The 17,734-nt window shown below is 44.5% G+C and overlaps 1 protein-coding gene and 1 pseudogene across 2 annotated transcripts; one reads left to right on the top strand and one right to left on the bottom strand.

Annotated features, from left to right (window-relative positions):
- The first annotated feature begins 5,937 nt into the window (after positions 1-5,937).
- Positions 5,938-6,888, top strand: LOC136461931 (photosystem II D1 precursor processing protein PSB27-H2, chloroplastic-like; annotated as a pseudogene).
- Positions 6,889-7,002: 114 nt separating this feature from the next.
- Positions 7,003-16,439, bottom strand: LOC136461532 (uncharacterized). Of its 2 annotated transcripts, none has more exons than XM_066460837.1 (11): positions 16,304-16,439; positions 15,993-16,112; positions 12,538-15,645; positions 12,133-12,265; positions 11,896-11,984; positions 10,877-11,115; positions 9,611-9,697; positions 8,656-8,755; positions 7,998-8,208; positions 7,735-7,915; positions 7,003-7,502 (listed from the first exon to the last, which is right to left on the bottom strand). In XM_066460837.1, coding segments are annotated over exons 2-11 (4,164 nt in total). In that variant the 5' UTR covers positions 16,008-16,112; positions 16,304-16,439; the 3' UTR covers positions 7,003-7,501. The 2 variants fall into 2 exon arrangements, with proteins under 2 accessions (XP_066316934.1, XP_066316988.1); XM_066460891.1 differs by having other exon boundaries at positions 7,005-7,502; positions 7,735-7,894.
- Between the last annotated feature and the right edge of the window lie 1,295 nt (positions 16,440-17,734).

Below are 17,734 nucleotides of genomic sequence, written 5' to 3'. Positions count from 1 at the left end.
GTCAGGTCATCAGCTAAGCCAGCTTGGATGCCGATGCTTCTCCTTGCTGAGCTTCGGGCCCGGGCATTGCTGGTGGCCGCCGGTTGGCTAGCGTCAGGGTTTGTTTGTACTTTGTACACACCACATCATCACAGGAACTGAGCTGCCAAAGGCCCTGTATTGCATGTCGCGGATCCGGCCACTGCTGGACCCAATGGGCCGTCCCATGCTTTTGATTTTTTTTTTACCGCAGAAGACTGTGGGGGAGATCCCCACAGTGATAGATTTTGTATTTACTAAAAGGTAGGGATTAACTAAAAGCATCAAACCAAACACAAAAGGATGACCACAGGTCATCCTTGAAACGAACAGACTGTAAAAAACATTAATTTTTAAAGTTTGCCAACTAGGCCGATGGAGTTGGATCACGCCTCTGAAAAACCTTGTCATTGCGCATCTTCCACAACTCCCATGCTGCTATTAGGGCTGCCTCCGTGAAGAAAGAAACATTGTGAACCTGTCCCGCCTGTACCAATCTATCCGAAAGTTGCAGCGTGTCATTCCAGTCAAAATGGATGATTGCCCAACATTCCTTCGTGAAGGGGCAGTCGAAGAATAAGTGATCAATGGTCTCCTCTTCACCATGGTTGTACATGACACAGATGTGAAAGCTCTAGTTTAGTTTTGATGAATTGATGAAACCCTAAGTGCTAACCTAGTTTATCAAAGTGATTATGAGATAGGTGGCACATTCCAAGTGATGATACAAATAAAGATCATATCATGATGATAGTGATGCCATGGTGATGATCAAGTGCTTGGACTTGAAAAGAAGAAAGAGAAAAACAAAAGGCTCAAGGCAAAGGTATAAGTGGTAGGAGCCATTTTATTTTAGTGATCAAGACAATTAGAGAGTGTGATCACATTTAGGATCGATAGCCGTACTATTAAGAGGGGTGAAACTCGTATCAAAATACGGTTATCAAGGTACCGCTAGATGCTCTAACTTATTGCATATGCATTTAAGATCTAGTTGAGTGCTAACACCCTTGAAAACATTTGTGAAAATATGCTAACACATGTGCACAAGGTAATATACTTGATGGTTGGCACATTTGAGCAAGAGTTAGGAACTTCACCGGCGGAGTGTCCGTCCGTAGAGTGCGGACATTCCGACGGTGCCACCGGCGCTCTATACAGAAAGACGGAGGTCACTGTAAGTGACCGGACGCTGGTCACGGTAGGACCGACGCGTCCAGTCAGTGGAAGCGTGAAGACGCTGGCGTCGGTCTTCGACCGGACGCTGGGTCACTTAGTGACCGGACGCTGACGGGGTGCGTCCAGTCCTGCTAACGTGGCAGCGCACAGAGGGGGCGCCGAGTGACCGGACGCTAGGTGAGTCCGGTTGAGCATGACCGGACGCGTCCGGTCGTGATTTTTCGCTTCTGGATACTTACTGGAAACGACTGGACACTAGGGTCCTGCGTCCGATCACTTCGAAGCAGCGCGTCCGGTCACAACTTAAACGTACTGATGACCGTTGAGATCGGGCGATCAACGTTTGAAGCACGGGACACGTGGCACACATCGCGCGATCGTACGTTGGGGTCCAGCATCCGGTCGATCTGACCTGCGCGTCCGGTCGCCCCGTTTTTCCGTGGACTAAGGAGCCAACGGCTCTATTTCGTGGGGGCTTCTATTTAAGCCTCATGGCCGGCTCAAGCTCATACTCTTGGCCATTTGCATTGACATAGCAACCTTGTGAGCTTAGCCAAAGTCCTCCCACCCATCTCCATCATTGATTCATCATTTTTATGAGATTGGGAGAGAATCCAAGTGCATTGCTTGAGTGATTGCATCTAGAGGCACTTGGTGTTTGTGTTTTTGCTGCGGGATTCGCTTGTTGCTCTTGGTGGTTGCCACCACCTAGACGGCTTGGAGCAGCGGAGGAGGATTGGCACGAGTTGGTGATTGTTCGTGGCCATCTCCGGTGATTGTGAGGGAATTTGTACCTTTCCCGGTGGAGCGTCGAAAGGTAACTCTAGTGGATTGCTCATGTCATTGAGTTACCTCACTTGTGGGTAGGTTCTTGCGGTGTCCAATTGTATGGACGAGGTTCATGCAACACCTCTTAGCCATCGAACCACCAAATGTTGGTCGACACAACGGGGACGTAGCGTGTTGGCAAGCATGTGAACATCGGGAGAAAATTGGTTGTCTCTTGCCCTTTGGTATTCTCCCGATGATTGATAAAGTATTCATCTTGTGATTGGTTCACTCCTCTACGCGGCGGTATAATCACCTCACTTACTCATTTACATTTCCGCAAACTAGCTATAGCAAGCTCTTTAGTGTAGCTAGAATTGAGAGCTTGCCTTGTGGATTAAGTTCATCTAGTGGAGCTCTTTAGTGTAGCAATTGTGAGATCTCTTAGTGAGTAGTGACCTAGTGGATTGTGTGCCTAGTGATTATAACAACTAGAATTATTGGATAGGTGGCTTACAACCCTTGTAGAGCTAGAGCAAGTTTGCACTTCACTATTTATTATACTAATCAAATTGCTCTAGTTGATTTGTAGATTTTAAATAGGCTATTCACCCCCGTCTAACCATATTAGGACATTTCAAGATGTTATCATCCTGTATGTTCAGATGTCGTCTCTGGAGCATAGACTTGGTATTCAAACGGTCCACCAGGACAAGCCACGCAAAGAATTTCACGCGTGGAGTGCATCTAGATTTCCAGATGGCTTTGAAGGTTGGATGTGCTTCCATGGTACTAAAGACATGAGAGTAGAAACACCGTGAAGTATACACATTGCCCTAGGTGGGCAGCCAGCAATCCTTGGCATCAGCATCGTATGACAGGTTCTGTAGTTGCAGTTGCAGGACTTCATATTTCTCAAAAGCTTGCTGCGAGAGCGGGAGGAAGAAAAGTTCATCAAGGTCTGTTGCTTGCATGGCCTCCAACACTGAGGCATTCTCATTACTTGCAAAGTATGCTAACCTTGGAAACTCTTGGGATAGAACGACATCAAACCACATATCATCCCAGAAATAGACTGTCGAACCATCCCCAATCTCACACTTGGCAATGCCTCGGAAGATGATGCTGAGACGAAGAACATCCTTCCACCAGAAGGAGCCAAATTCCCTAGATGCATGGGGTACTTTGGTGGTATAATATTTGCTCCACACAAGGTGCACCCATGGGGTGTCAACTTTGTTATAGAATTTGAAGAGATGTTTGAGTAGTAGCGCATCATTTTGTAATCTGAGGTTAAGAACTCCCAGTCCCCCTTTCTCCTTGGGCTGCATAACAACTTCCCATGCAACTAAATTCCCCCTTTCTTTTGGGCATCATTACCTCTCCAAAGGCATTGCTTTCGTGCTCTGTCGATGTTGTCAATGACCCCTTTTGGTAGCTTGATGGTACACATAGCATATGTGGTGATGGGGGTTATAGTCGAGTTAACCATTTCCAACCGACCCGAGTAAGAAAGCTATGTGGAGCACACAGAGAGCCTCCTCTCTATTATGTCCATCATCAGGGTGAAGTCCTCAATGTGTGGCTTGGTCGTGCCCATGGGCAAACCCAAATATTTGAACGGCATAGAACCAATATCACAGCCCAATGTGTTTGCCAGATGGGTCATCTTCTCCTCATTGACGTTGATGGAGTACATATGTGATTTACTGTAGTTAACTTTAAGCCCGGTTGACTCCAAAAAGTTGTGGAACAAAGCCTTAAGAAAGATCAGCTGGCTAGCCTCGGCTTGCAACATCATCAACGTATCATCAGCATACTGAACTATTGGAAAATCCCCAGTTGGTTGTGGAATTGGAACTCTGAGCAAATTCATAGCAGCAGCCCGGTTGATTAAAATCTGCAGAAGTTCAGCCGCTATAACAAAGAGGAGGGGCAACAATGGATCGCCCTGACGGACCCCTCTCTTGCACTTGAAAAAATTTCCTAGGACGCCATTGAGTAGGACAACAGATGAACCTGAAGAAAAAATGGCTTGAACCCAATCCAACCATCTCTGTGGGAACCCCATGTGAGCCATAACTTGCACAATAGCTGAATGTTCCACTATATCAAATGCTTTCTCGAAGTCTAATTTTAGGATGATGATCTCTCTTTTCGACTGATGGCACTGGTGAATGTACTCATAACTCCATGCTAAGCAGTCTTGAATCGTGCGAGAGCGAATAAAACCATACTGATTTTGATGAACAACTCTCAAGATGACAGCCTGCAATCTGTCAGCTAGAATCTTGGTGATGGCCTTGAGCGAGATGTTCATTAGGGAGATGGGGCGAAAATCATTTACTGTCTCTGGACTGTTCTTTTTAGGAACCAAGGTGATATAAGAAGTGTTGATGCATTCAAGATTAATCTGACCCGAGAAGAATTTTGAGCAAATGGAGTAAAAATCACCTTGATAAATTGCCAACACTTTTTTAGGAAACGACCGTTAAAACCATCAGGGCCTGGAGCCTTGTCGGCCGGCATACACTTCACCACCAAATCCACCTCCTCCTGCAGAATTGTGGTAGCAAGAGAATCTAGGTCGTTGACTGGCGTGACAAGGCTGGAGAGGTCAAAAAGCATAGTAGGTGATCATGTGGTACCCATGCGATTTCTGAAGGAGTTCCAGAGAAGGCATGCCTTCCCTTCATGGTCGTGGATCCAAATGCCTTGGTCATTCATGATCTGTGCAATGGAATTTCTTCTATAAGAAATAGTAGCCATGCCATGGAAGAATTTTGTACACTCATCGCCCAACTTTATTCTATTGACTGTGAAATGATTCCTCCAGTAGAGATTCTTGTATCGCAACCAAATTTGAAGTTGTTTCTTGACAACAGCCCGTAGGTTTGCTTCTGCATTAAAAAGGCCTCTTATATCCTCCAAAGCAGTGGCGGAGCTAGGGAACTTTTACGACTAGGGCCAATATTATGAACCACTAACACCAGATCACATGCTAATGGACAAAAGTAATGCTAGTATATAGATTTAGGTGGAAAAAACAAAGGGATTACTCTAGGTGTTTTTTCTCACGCCTAGGGCCATGGTCATACCGGCCCTAGCCTTATATCCGCCACTGCTCCAAAGCATCTAGAAAACCAATGATTTGGTTGCAGTTGCTGATGAGCATTCTTAGATTTGATAAATGCTTGCTCCAGTCCTTCAGTCTAGCTCTTAGGGCCTTGAATTTGGAAGAGATGGTACGAGCAGCATCACTGTTAGCTGGCGTAGAGGTCCACGAGTCATATACTGTGTCTATGTCTAGGAAATCATCTTGCTCTGTCCAGAAATTCTCAAAACAGAATAGAGCTCTCAAAACAGAATAGATTAGCTCTAAGAATTTTTGTGCTAATCACCACCTTGCATGGAATATGATCCGAAGTGATCTTTGCTAAAGGGAGGACCTCTGTGTTGGGGAAGTCGATGGTCCAGTTGGTGGACGTGAAGAACCAATCACGTTGCTCAAGCAACGGATCGGATTGCATATTGCTCCAAGTGAATGCCCGATCCTTCAAAGGCAGCTCAACTAAACTAAGATGGCCAATCGCATCATTGAAAATAAAAGTGTCAGCAAGATTGCCACCGAATCTATTTCGGTTATTCAAAGAACGGTAGAAATTAAAATCTCCGAGCAAGATCCGATTCTCGGTAGACTTCAAGCATCCGTGGTATAAGCCAGACCATATCAGAGTGCTGCAGATAAGGTTCTGAATTGACAGCCAATCATAGGCTCACCAAGAACAAGGTACGTACGAGCAATCAGCATGTTCGCTGGCTCGTATCTGACTTATAAGTTATGGCTTATCAGCTAATGAATAGTATTTTTCTCACATCAAACCAGCCAACGATACTTTCAGCCATGGCTTATAAGCCAACCCAGCCCAAACCAAGGCGAATCCAAGCATCCGTTGCTTCTGCATTGCAGAGGCCGTAGCTAGGATCAGCAATGCCTTCCCCTCCGCAGCCTCCGATGTCCACCTTGCACAACTGCTGCTCGTCGCCGTCGCGGCCACCGCCTAAGCTGCAGCGAGCTCCGGACAGCAGGCACAAGCCTATCTGTACGTGACTCATCGTCACCACTCTCCCCTTCCCCTCCTCTCCTCGGTCCTCTCGCATTTGTTTGATTAACTCTCGCGTGCCGTCGCGCAACAGAGCAGGCGGTGGAGCCTGCAGGTTGCCGATCACCAGGAGAGCTCACGCCGCCTCCCTCCTCCTCCTCGGCCTCGCGGCGGTGTCGGCTTCGGCGCCGGTCAGGGCGGCGGAGGAGGATGGGAGCGACGGCGAGGAGGGCGTCCTCGGCGCCATCAAGTCCATCTTCGACCCTAACGAGAAGACCAAGGCCGGCAAGACGCTGCCCAAGGCGTACCTCAAGGCGGCCAGGGAGGTGGTGCGCATGCTCCGGTAGTCGCTGCAGGAGGACGACGGCGGCGACATGGCCAGGTTCCGGCGGAACGCCGACGCCGCCAAGGAGTCCATCAGGGAGTTCCTGGGCGGATGGAGAGGCCAGCAGGCCATCGCCGCCGAGGTACATGAACATGAAGCTCCGCTCACCTGAGTAATGCGTGGCATGGCGAGCTGTGAATCTGTGATCGACCGTCCCTCCATTGGTCCATTTCTTACCCCGCTTGTTTCGCTGCATTGCAGGAGTCGTACGTCGCGTTGGAGAAGGCGATCAGATCGCTGGCGGAGTTCTACTCCAAGGCAGGGCCATCCGCCCCGCTTCCACAGGACGTCAAGAACAAGATCCTCGATGACCTCAGCACCGCAGATGCCTACCTGTAGATTTTGCTTGTCAAGGTCAAGGGGCATTGTATTGCATGCACATCTCAATTCTCAACGATGAGGGAACAGTGATTCCGCTCTAGTATTTTTTACCTGCAAAAGCTTTTCTTCACAGGAAGAACAAACACATTCCAGCACGATGCAAAAAGAAACCATGGCCGCAAAGCGAATTCTTCCACAGGACCAAAACAGGGATTAGGTAACCAATTCCGCATAACGGATCAGGTGGACTGTTTCTAGCTTGCGCATACATTAGTTTGTCTTACAGAGATGAGAATTATCATACAGAAATGAGAGATGCGCTAGCGGAAACATAAACCTATTAACAAAATAACAACTGGTGTAACATTTACGACGATCTGGTGGCTGCATTCGCCCTCGGAAGTTAACGACTTAAAAACAAAAGAAGGGGGAACTATCCTCCAAATTCTACATGCTGACTTTTCAGCAGCACATCAAGTCAGCTGGCTGGAGTTAACGCTTTTGAGTACTGCACAGGCTGATTCTTCCCAGGCCGACGGACGAGTCAATTGAACCGTCACAGGGGTGCCCCAGCAACCAATAATCTGCAAAAAACCGCAAGCCTCTTTCTGCTAACGGATGGATGTCATGCTAACTGCTGAGTCAAAACTCAAGAGGTACAAAAACAAATGGAGGCTTCGTCCATGTGAAGCTTGGGGCCCAGAAAGCTTGCAACCAAATCTTACCATCTGCAACAAAGATAAAAAAAAGGTCATGAGACACATGTAATGGTAATGGAATGATACGAACATTTACAGCTATCTTGTGGCACCCGACAAAGATATCTACCACCATCACCCTACACAGCAGAATATTTTAACTAGACTACGAAATAAAACTAGGTGGTTTGTCTCAACATTGTAATATTTACACAATTGTATCAATATCTCAACCAAACATGTAAGCTTTACTTGCACTTACCAAGAATGGGGAGATTGTTGTGAAACAGCACCGTTGCAAGTACCATCAGCATTTTTGCTGTTGTCCCCATGCTCTTTGACCCCCAAACCTAGGGGATCAGCACTTGCATCAGAGCAAAGAGAATCTTCATTGGCTACATCAGGTGATTTCTCAGTTTTGTCTACAGAGGAAACAGCACCAGCTGTATAAATGTCTGATGACCATTATACAGAAGGAAAAGAAAATAATTGGATATCAACAAGGAATATGGTGTCTGCTCTGACCTCCTTGAGAACTTTGATCTCCGTTAGGTAAGGACTTCAGCAATGGCTTTTGGAGAAGACCTGTACCAGGAAAAACTAACATGCTAACAGATTTCACTTCTTCCTTCTCAGAATCCTCAAGTGGACTAAATCCAAATCTAGATGTCCAGGTGTCCACAAGTTCTGTGATAGCAGGAATGATCAACTTCTCAACATTGAGAGAGCTCAGGATCTGACATAGAAAACAAGGGGCAATAATTAAACACCATCAGAAAAGTGCAACTAAGCAAGATATCAGATCAGTTAATCTAACCTACTATGGTAATCATCAATGTAAGGTGTATAGACAGGACAACTATGCTAGACTGGTAGCTGCAGACATTTCTGAAAATACAAGTAATGCTCCATGTAAGGCGTAGACTAGTTCAGCAGTACAAGGATTGTACGAATCAGAAAAGGCACACATAAGCTAAGGAATACCTTTGTAACATGCAAGGGGTTAAGCAATCGAATTCTATATATCGTGCTGGACTCATACTCCTATATATAACGCCCATGGGGCTACTATTCAATACAAGTGCTACTAATAAAACTAGGGAACTATCACCGAAGGATTAAATGCATTTTCTGCAAATAATTGCTGTCCTACACTAGCAATAGCACCATCAAGCATGCATACCATTTCGATTCCATCTACAAGTCGGCGGCACATTCCTTGTCGCCTATACATATTCCGGGTACCAATGAACGGCATCTCAGCTAACTTGGTTCCATGTACTCTGTTCCAGGATAAGATATGAAAACAAAAAAAAATCATATAAGGGCCCAGCAATTCAAGAATAGTAACTTACCTAAAAGTAGAGAGCCTGTCAGTTTATGTTAACTGTTCATCCAATGATGTAACAAGACAGCCACAAAACAGCTACAGAAAGTTCATGTACGAAAAAAAATACAAGGTATATAACATGCCTTGACAGATGTGTATTAGCAAGCTACTGAAAGTTCACACACAGGCATGATTAATTATGCAAACTATATTCGTGAAAACATGAAATGAACCTTCCTAGAAGAAGCATTCAAAACTTCTTAGTTAAGAAAGATAAAGGGAGGTTTGCCTCCATGAGACTGCAGATACCATAGATTATTATTCAGCGCCAAGCCATGACCTGTACAGCAAAATACTAGGCAAGTAGGCATTCCAGTAAGGATGTTCTTTTCCTTCAAACTGGAATATACAATGGTTACAACAATCATGTAAAGTAATTCAAGTGAGTAACGGGTACAGCTCTATACTAAGTTAGGCACTAAACAAGATCACCAGTACTAGAAATATGCAAAGTCAAGTCACTGTGTTTGAAAATTAGAAATGAATTGATTCAATTCAAAGAACACCGGTCCCCGCCATGGTTGCTTGTTTAGAATATCTTTTGCTGGCACATTGGGACAAACTTTGGTTTGTTCAATGGTTTTTTAGAGCCTATAGTATGGTTCTTTCTTATCCGTTTCACCAAACTGGTATTCAGATCTATATAGCTTGGGTATACATCTCACTGGATACAGCATTCAGCGCCATATAGATGCCTAGACAGTCACAAAACATAACAAGAAAAAGAAAACAAGAGGAAACAACACACCGGACAGATGCTGCAGCTATTATTTCATCTCCACGTTCTAAAATGAATATATAGAATCCACGGAAATCCAATCGGGCAAAATTTGATCTGCATGCAAGTTAAGACAAAAGGAGCAATTAGTTATCTCCAAACAAAAGTTGCCACGGCAGCATGGCATCAATACAGAAAACTGTAACTGTTAAAAGAATACGCCAATTTACACATCAACCAAAAAAAAAAAAAACGTTCCAAGCAATAATGAGGCCATTAAATCAACCAGCGACCCATCAACCGCTTTTTTGATAGATTACATTAATAAATTGGAAATGTGGGAGTTACATTTTGATGGTGCCACTAATCGCATGGTGCATTGCTTCCTTTTGTTATTTGGTGTATGTCCAGGTGAAAATTTGGTGCTTAGAGCCTTTGCTTCCTTTTTTAATCTATATATGATGTATATTTGGCACGTATCACATATCATGGTTCCATGAATAATAATTTTCTAAGTTCGATCCCACATAAGGCCACATACCACTTCCACTTAATGGTACTACCCATTCATACCTATCCCTAGCTAAACTACCATATTAGGAACTTTTCAAAGTTAGGATTGCATCAAGCTGACACCCTGGAACACCTAAGCATGAAAGGACTGCAAAAGCCAGAACAGAATGGCAGGTTGTCAATGGACTAACGGAAAGGCTGCAGGTCAACAGTGGTTAAAAGCACAGATGGTGTTATGTGCATTGTATGCATTGTCTGGGTTTACTTCAGTATATAGTTGAATTTCAGTACGTAATGGAGCAAATTAGTTTAAATTATCTCATACATACTACAATATGCCAATGGCCCCCTATACCATAAGGATATGATCTAAGTTGTTACAGATGAAAATAGCGAAAACGATGAAGATTGTTATATTATTAGAATAACCAAAATGACTCAACGTCCAGAATTAACAGGGCTAAAATCTTTACTATCTCCAGAACACTAAAAAGCAGTTAAATTTATGACGAGGAAACCCATTTAATATACGCAGGTCAATCTATGAAGAGCTATGCACTTCTCCATTATGCACAGAGATGATAAGTTAACAATGAGCAATAAGTTCAGTAATATTGTCTAATCAGCTCATCCTGATAGCCCCACCAATACACAGAAGGTGGGTGGGAGAGAGAATAGTGTGGAATGAATTAAAAGGCCATAGTATCAACAGCTTGCACGTTGTACAAAGGATACTTGAAACTGCATGGATTACGGTGACCTTGTAGAAAGATAGATGCATACCCACAGCTATACACAACATTGCGTATCAAGTTGATGCCAGTTCTCTGGTCAACAATCGGAAGGAAGCATTCATCCATTAATGAAAGTGCAACAGCAATCTTGGAGTTACACTCAACTCTTATGTCCAAAGGAAGGACTTCTTCTGGTACATCTTCATGAATGCGTTGAACAACTCTGCATGAATATTCTGGTTCAAGATCCTTCTTGACTGCAAGAAGATTCTGCAATTCCTCAAACAGCTGCATCACAGAAATAGAGATTTTAGATTCTGCAATTATATCATTGGAACTTCTTGGGTCAGTTGGGGCATAGGAGGGTATACATACATTAACAAACGAGAAGATAAATAAAACAACAAATAGATATAGAGCATCTAGACAGGAAGTGTGTTTGATGGTAAAAAAAACTAGTGGTCAATAGAGCATTTTCGAAAAGACAAAACTTCCATGGTGCTTTCGCATTTGACATTTCTTAAGACTAAATACCAATTGTCTAGTTTCAAAAATAGATATATAGGCACTAAATTCAGAAGAAGAGTAGAGCTTTTAATAGTTGGACTGAAATGACAAGATTCTTATGTCACTAAATAAGAGTTCAAATACCACACCCATACAGTAACTTACTATATGTAATCACTTATAGTAATGGAATTCATGCAAATAAAAACCAGTGGCCTGAATATCTGTACGTTGCACATGAGATTGGTATTATATCAAGTACAGATACTTGGACATAGAAGGAAATAGCATATATGCATAATCAAGAAAGGAAGCTGACAGAGTAGAGAAATGAAAGATGGTGCATATATTTAATGACTGAGGTCTCAAACATATAACAACAGCAAAGTCTTTTAGTCCCAAACCCAACATGAGCCACTAACAAAAAGGAAACGGTGTCTGCCTCAAACATCAAAGTAAAATAGCAAGTGTCACCATTTGAATTATGCTCATGAAAACCACAAGGTAGTATATCCAGAAACAAGGTCAAGGGAAAAAGAACAATAGTCTGACAAGCGTTACCAGTCTGCAGCTTTGTTGGCAGAATAAATTGCCTGTCTGACTGGAAAGGTTAGTTATGGAATCATTCTCAGGAGAGCAGGCTTCATGATCTGCAGACATTAGTGTATGGAATACTCAAAGACATGATTGAGCATCAACATAATATAGTAAGATAATAATGAAAATGCGGAATAAAAAGTATCAAAGACTTCAAAATTCGAAAGAACTACTGAAAAAGTATAAACAGGGATCACATACACTGCTCTTCGCACTGGGAACAAGTATGCAATGAAGAATCAACATCAGCAGTGTCATCAGCACCATCACTAGAATGTTCATGGCAAAATTTACATGAACAGTTTGCACAACACCAATAATCAGAGGGAAGTTCCTGCAAAATTGGAAATTCAATAGATTAGAGAATGATGTGCCGAAAAGTTTTAATGAGTCTTATCAGTACAGAAAACTGGGAGCACTATTATTGGGCATTGCAAGTTTTTGATCATGTCCTAATGCAGTAACAGCTAAATTTGAAAGAAAAAAAGGTACATAAATTAAAATACTGCCATTAGTTGATTCAATCAAAAGAAACGTTACGGTTAATGAAAAACAATTAAGACAACAGCCAATAACAGTACTCGTGTGAAAGGCATAAATGCATACCTCCAGTCCTAGACAACTCATGTGAAATGTCGAGGGGCATCCATCGCAGCAGATCAAATTGCCTCCATCGCCGCAAATACCACAGGTGTCATCATTGGGGTCATCGCCCTCAATGCTAACAGGAAAGAAATCTTGCCTTTCAGCATCAGACTGCATATTCCATGCATTAATGAGACAATGCAAAAGGTCAATGTCTAGCCCATCCACAAGTATGTTTCTGTATGGCTTATTTACTTCAGAACCAGCATGAGCCACAAATTCAAGCACTGAAAGGACCTCGCTACAGCAGCTGCAGTTAATCCCATCCCTAGTGACAATACCCTCTAGTAAAACCTTTGAGTGGCTTTCATCCATACATTTCAGCTTAGTGTTGACTGATAGAACATCCAGATCAATCAGCCAGGAGAAGATTGTACGTTTCCATTCATATGGAACAAAACCATCAGTGCCGCTGCCAGACTCCTTGTTCGATCCACGAACGAGTAGAGCACAACCACCTCGTTTTTTTCTTTCATTGCCTAAGTGCAGTCTTCTTGAATTTGTAGTGTTCTTCTTCTTTTCCTTTTTGAACCTTTTCTGTCTCAACCTTTGAATTGCTACTTTGGTTGTTCGTTTGTTTACAACAACTCTTTTTAATTTGCTAAGGATATCCTCTGTTAAAGTACAACCTGAAGAACCAGAGACCTGCCTATTGCCGGGGCTACCGACAGATTTTTTTGTCGAAGTCTGGTCTTTAGAACTTTCCTTCTGCTCAGATTCCATACTTGCACAAAACGCATAATATGCTTTTGTGACTGACCAGTAAGACCCTTTGCCACTAGGAGGTATATACACGGAATCCATGTAGTCTCTACCATTCCTGGGTCTTAAATCAATCGTCCAGCCAGCATCTAGAAGCATGGCCTTTATCTGATCACTTATTTTTTGCTTTTCTTCACGAAGAGTTCCTGTACCTTCAGGCACCTTCGTTTTCCCTTTTCCTGGCTGCAGAGATAAGGAGCTAGATTCAGATTTGACCAGAGGAGGTCTACCCAAACGACCTGCTTTGGAAGGACCAGAAGTATGCTTCAACTTAGATCCAGCCCTTTGTTTATGCACAGATTTCTTCCGTTTCCGCCGATTCTTTTTCATAACAATAACTTCTTCAGAATCACTGGAGTCCTCTTGTTTTGGCACGACAAGACGGGCAGCACCACGACGACGTCCGCTACGAGTTCTCCTGTAGGAAGTATCACTGCTGATCTCATCATCATCAGATTGATCCTGAGTCTGCTTGATAGCATTTTGATTAGAGTGGTTAGAAGATCTGCTTGATAAATTTGTTTGATTGCGATGCTGCCGTTCCCTCAGAACACGTTTATTGCCCAAATCACAGTTATTCACAATAAGCTTCTCTCCAGAAGACTTATCTGGTTGGTCTATCTCAGGATCAGAAGACGTATTTCTTGTCTTTTTCATGGCTGGCAAAGCAATTGGTGACTTTCCAGTGATTTTATCAAGCCCTGCTTCCAATATCCTCTTCTTGCTGGCAACAATCTTCGCACCAACAGACAGTAGTGGTTTCTGCGCAGGAGTCTTATTTTCAGATTTAACTCCATCAGAATCAGTATGCTCCATATCATTTCTCTCAGTGATAGCTGAACCAGAGATATTCTGATCCACCGCAGAAACAGCTGCTCCGGTTGTTTTCTTAAGAATGCTGACACTTCCCACAGGTGGTTGTGTCTTCAAATTGATCTCTGTTTCATTTTTTGATTCCTTATTCTCTGTGGCATTCACATGATTATCATTCTCAGTGACACCTGAGTCTCTTCGATCAACCACCTTTTCTTTCACTGTTTGCTTCTCCATACTGGTATTACGTTCTCCCAGCTCAGCATGGTGACCTTTTGGAGATACTGCACTGCTCACTTTCCTCGTATAATGAGCAACAATATGTCCCTTCCTCCCTCTGCTTCCTAGTGCAGCCTCATTTGTGGTAGTTTTACGTGAGCTTCCAGAAACTTCTCTCTGCCTAACTGTAGCTGACCTTGTAACTCGCTTCTCAAACCACGACTCCTCTCCACATGTCCCCTGCTTTGCCTCACATGATTTTCTACCTCTCCTTGTAAAGACAATGTCATGTGATGAAACATCATTGGCTTCGTTCACGGGGCTTCCCCTCTCCTCCTGCTTAGTGCACCCAGTTAGATCAGTGTGGTTATCTACTGCGCATCTTCCATTCTCAGTCAAAGAAATCTCAGTTTCTGTACAAACATCGTCAATGTGAGAATGCTTCTCAACTTTCGGATCACTACTGTGGAGTATCACTTCCTCGGTGTGAACCACATTATTCTCCTGTTTACTATCCTTCTGCTTAACAGATTCTGATCCACCGGTAGGGATGATTTTGGTTAAATCTGTACTTGTGTTGGCATCATTAGCAATTGCTGAGTCTATGACCTCACCCTGACAAGGCCCATGTCTCACTTGGTTATCTTGGGCCTCATCAACACTCAAACTGCTTATTCCAGCTCTGGAGTCATTCTGCTCTGAATGAGTTACAGCGGACACCTTCTCATCTGACTTGACTGTCTTATCATCTGATTCTGAATTGCTACCTAAGCCATCACCTTGAGAAATATCTGTTGCATGAACACCAGGCATTCCCATATTATTCTCAAAACACCTAGCTGACTCTTCTGAGACATCGCTCGTGTCCAAGTTAACCAATCCGTTGGCTTCCTCACCATTGCAAGTAACTTCCATCAGCACCCTGCCTTTGCAAGCCTCAGCCTCCACAATAGCCTCACAGTGTTTCGTCTCCAAACTGTCAGTTTTGCTAACCTCCGCACCCACTCCACAGGCTGCCTCAGCCTCAGCACGCAGCTTCATGGCATCAGACCTCAACACCCTTTTTGTCACACCACTCCTGTCCTCATCCGCAGAACCCCTCCGGTCCTTCCTTTTCTTCCCAGTCAAGGCAGGCCCTCCGCCAAGATCCTCATCACCAGAAGACTTGTTTTCCTCCAAGGAGGCAGGAGCCTTCTTCAAATCCTTTGCCACACTTCCTTCCATTCCTGGCATTGGAGCTCCCTTAGTAGAGCCTTTGTTGCCCATTCGAAGCCCCTGCAAGAGATCAAAAACCTCATCAGATGATCAAACTCCACTATTTCTCTCATCTAGAGTTCACGAGATGGTAAACCAACTAAACAGCACAGTCTACCCTAAACCCTAGTTTAAACCTACTCCGACATGATTAAGAAATTTCGGACAATGCAAAACATAACGGGCAAAAAAAATGCACCACAAGTGACTACTTTAATTCGTTTCCCAGAAAAAGAAAACAAAAAGGTAGTCTGAAGCAAAGACTCCGCCAGCAGCAACCTTACCGGAAAAGGAAGAAAGCAAGCAAAAACATAGCCCCAATAAAGAAGCGTAATTCCTGGGGAAATTTGGGACAGGAAGCAACTCACAGTGGCGTTGGGCATGGGGGTTCGGTTGAACCCCCAAAATTTCTGGGGAATTCGGCAGCACGAAGCCCTGTGGCGTCAACTGCTTCCGTCTGCCGATCTCCAGCGGCGAAGAGCAACCACCTAATCAAACCACCCGAACGGAGGAATAGATCAGTACGGCACCACTCGGCGCAAAAGTCCGCACCAAACCGAGCAGGAACAGAGGGAGATTTGGATTCCTTCCCAGAACAAGGAGACAGAGGAAAAAAACTACTCCTTGAACAGGGAATCCATCCACCCCTCCCCAGCGAGAGCCGGGACGAATCACTCACCAGCGGGAACGGGAGCAACCGGCCGACCTCCGCGCTCCCGGCGGCTGGATCTCCGGCCAGGCGCCGCGGCGGGTTGAGCAGGAGCGGCGGGTGGAGGATCCAGCGGCGAGTAGTGGGAACTGGGAGACAAGGGACCGGCGGCCTTGTGCTGTGCTCTCTCGCGTTTTCCTGGGGGGTTTATTTGTTTTGTTTTTGGGATCATCCGGCGCTGCGGCCTGCGTTGCTAGTGTGCCCGTTGGGTGGGTGGACAGCGGTAACTGACGCGCGGGGCCTGCGCCGCAGCCGCGGCTGCGGCCGTGGAAACGCGGGCCGAGGCTGCGTGCCTGCGTGGGGGTGGGTTGCGCTGAGTGGGGTTTGATCTGGTTTCGTGCCTGAGGAGACCCCGGGGAGGGTTGTGGGGTACGAGAGGTCAGTGTCACGATTTGTTTTTTGAATGTTGGACTGACATTTTCCCTCCAGTTTTCAGCTCTGGTCGTGGTCGCACTAGAGTCACCGCTGCCCGCTGCGTATAGCTTGGACGGGGAGACAAACAAAGCTGGATTTGAGGTTTGAGAATTCCAGAGGAACAGCTAGTTCTTTTGATCGACAATTGAATTCGTCTGCTGGTGTTTAATGACTTTGTAGACAAGTATGTTTTTAGGGTTTTAGCGATGTTCTTATACGCCACGTTTGGCTTAACGGTCGACCACTAACTCAGATCCAAAGGATTAATTGCATGGCGGGCATGCATAGTTAGGTAACGAATACCGTTATACGGTACTCATTCATATCAGCTAGTTCAACGGTCGGTGACTCACTCGTATGTTTTAGTTAACGACTTTCTGTCAGCCTGTTCGGCTGGTGCTGATACGATCGTATACGATTGTGGATTATTACTGCTGGCTGGTTTGGTGTGAGAGAAAAATACTGTTCTGGCTGAAAATTTACGATCGTTTACGATCAAACGAACATGCTGTGTAGTGAGGTCTGCATATGGACGAGTAAATCATAAACGATGGCATCATAACTTGTAGAAAAAAAATTACACAAGTAAATAATGCTCTTGGATGTACTACTATTACATGAATTGATGATGTTCCCCCAATTGATATATGCGTGGAACTGTGTTGAAGTTATTAAGTTTGTAAAAAAGGGGGGCACAACACTATTGAAAGGTGTGATTGGAGGAAAGAACAAGCAATAGAGAAGGAAAGCTTTGGAACCTATTGATAAGGACATGAGCTCCATGCATACGACCATGCTTGGAGATAAAGGACGAGGAGATCAGCGAGGGTATCCTAACCGAGAAGGAGGCTCGAAGCTCATCCGGTTCGAGTCACCAAGGTGGAGGCCCCCAAATCGAGTTTAAGCCCATCTCGGGTTCCAGGACCAGTCTGTCATAAACCTAGTCACACGGGCGCATCCGGGCTCCGTTTTTTAGTATCCACATAT

Source organism: Miscanthus floridulus, chromosome 1, assembly GCF_019320115.1.
Source record: "Miscanthus floridulus cultivar M001 chromosome 1, ASM1932011v1, whole genome shotgun sequence".
NCBI classification, from domain to species: domain Eukaryota; kingdom Viridiplantae; phylum Streptophyta; class Magnoliopsida; order Poales; family Poaceae; genus Miscanthus; species Miscanthus floridulus.
The sequence above is the reverse complement of the archived record's forward strand: the minus strand, read 5'-3'. Positions and strand labels throughout refer to the sequence as shown.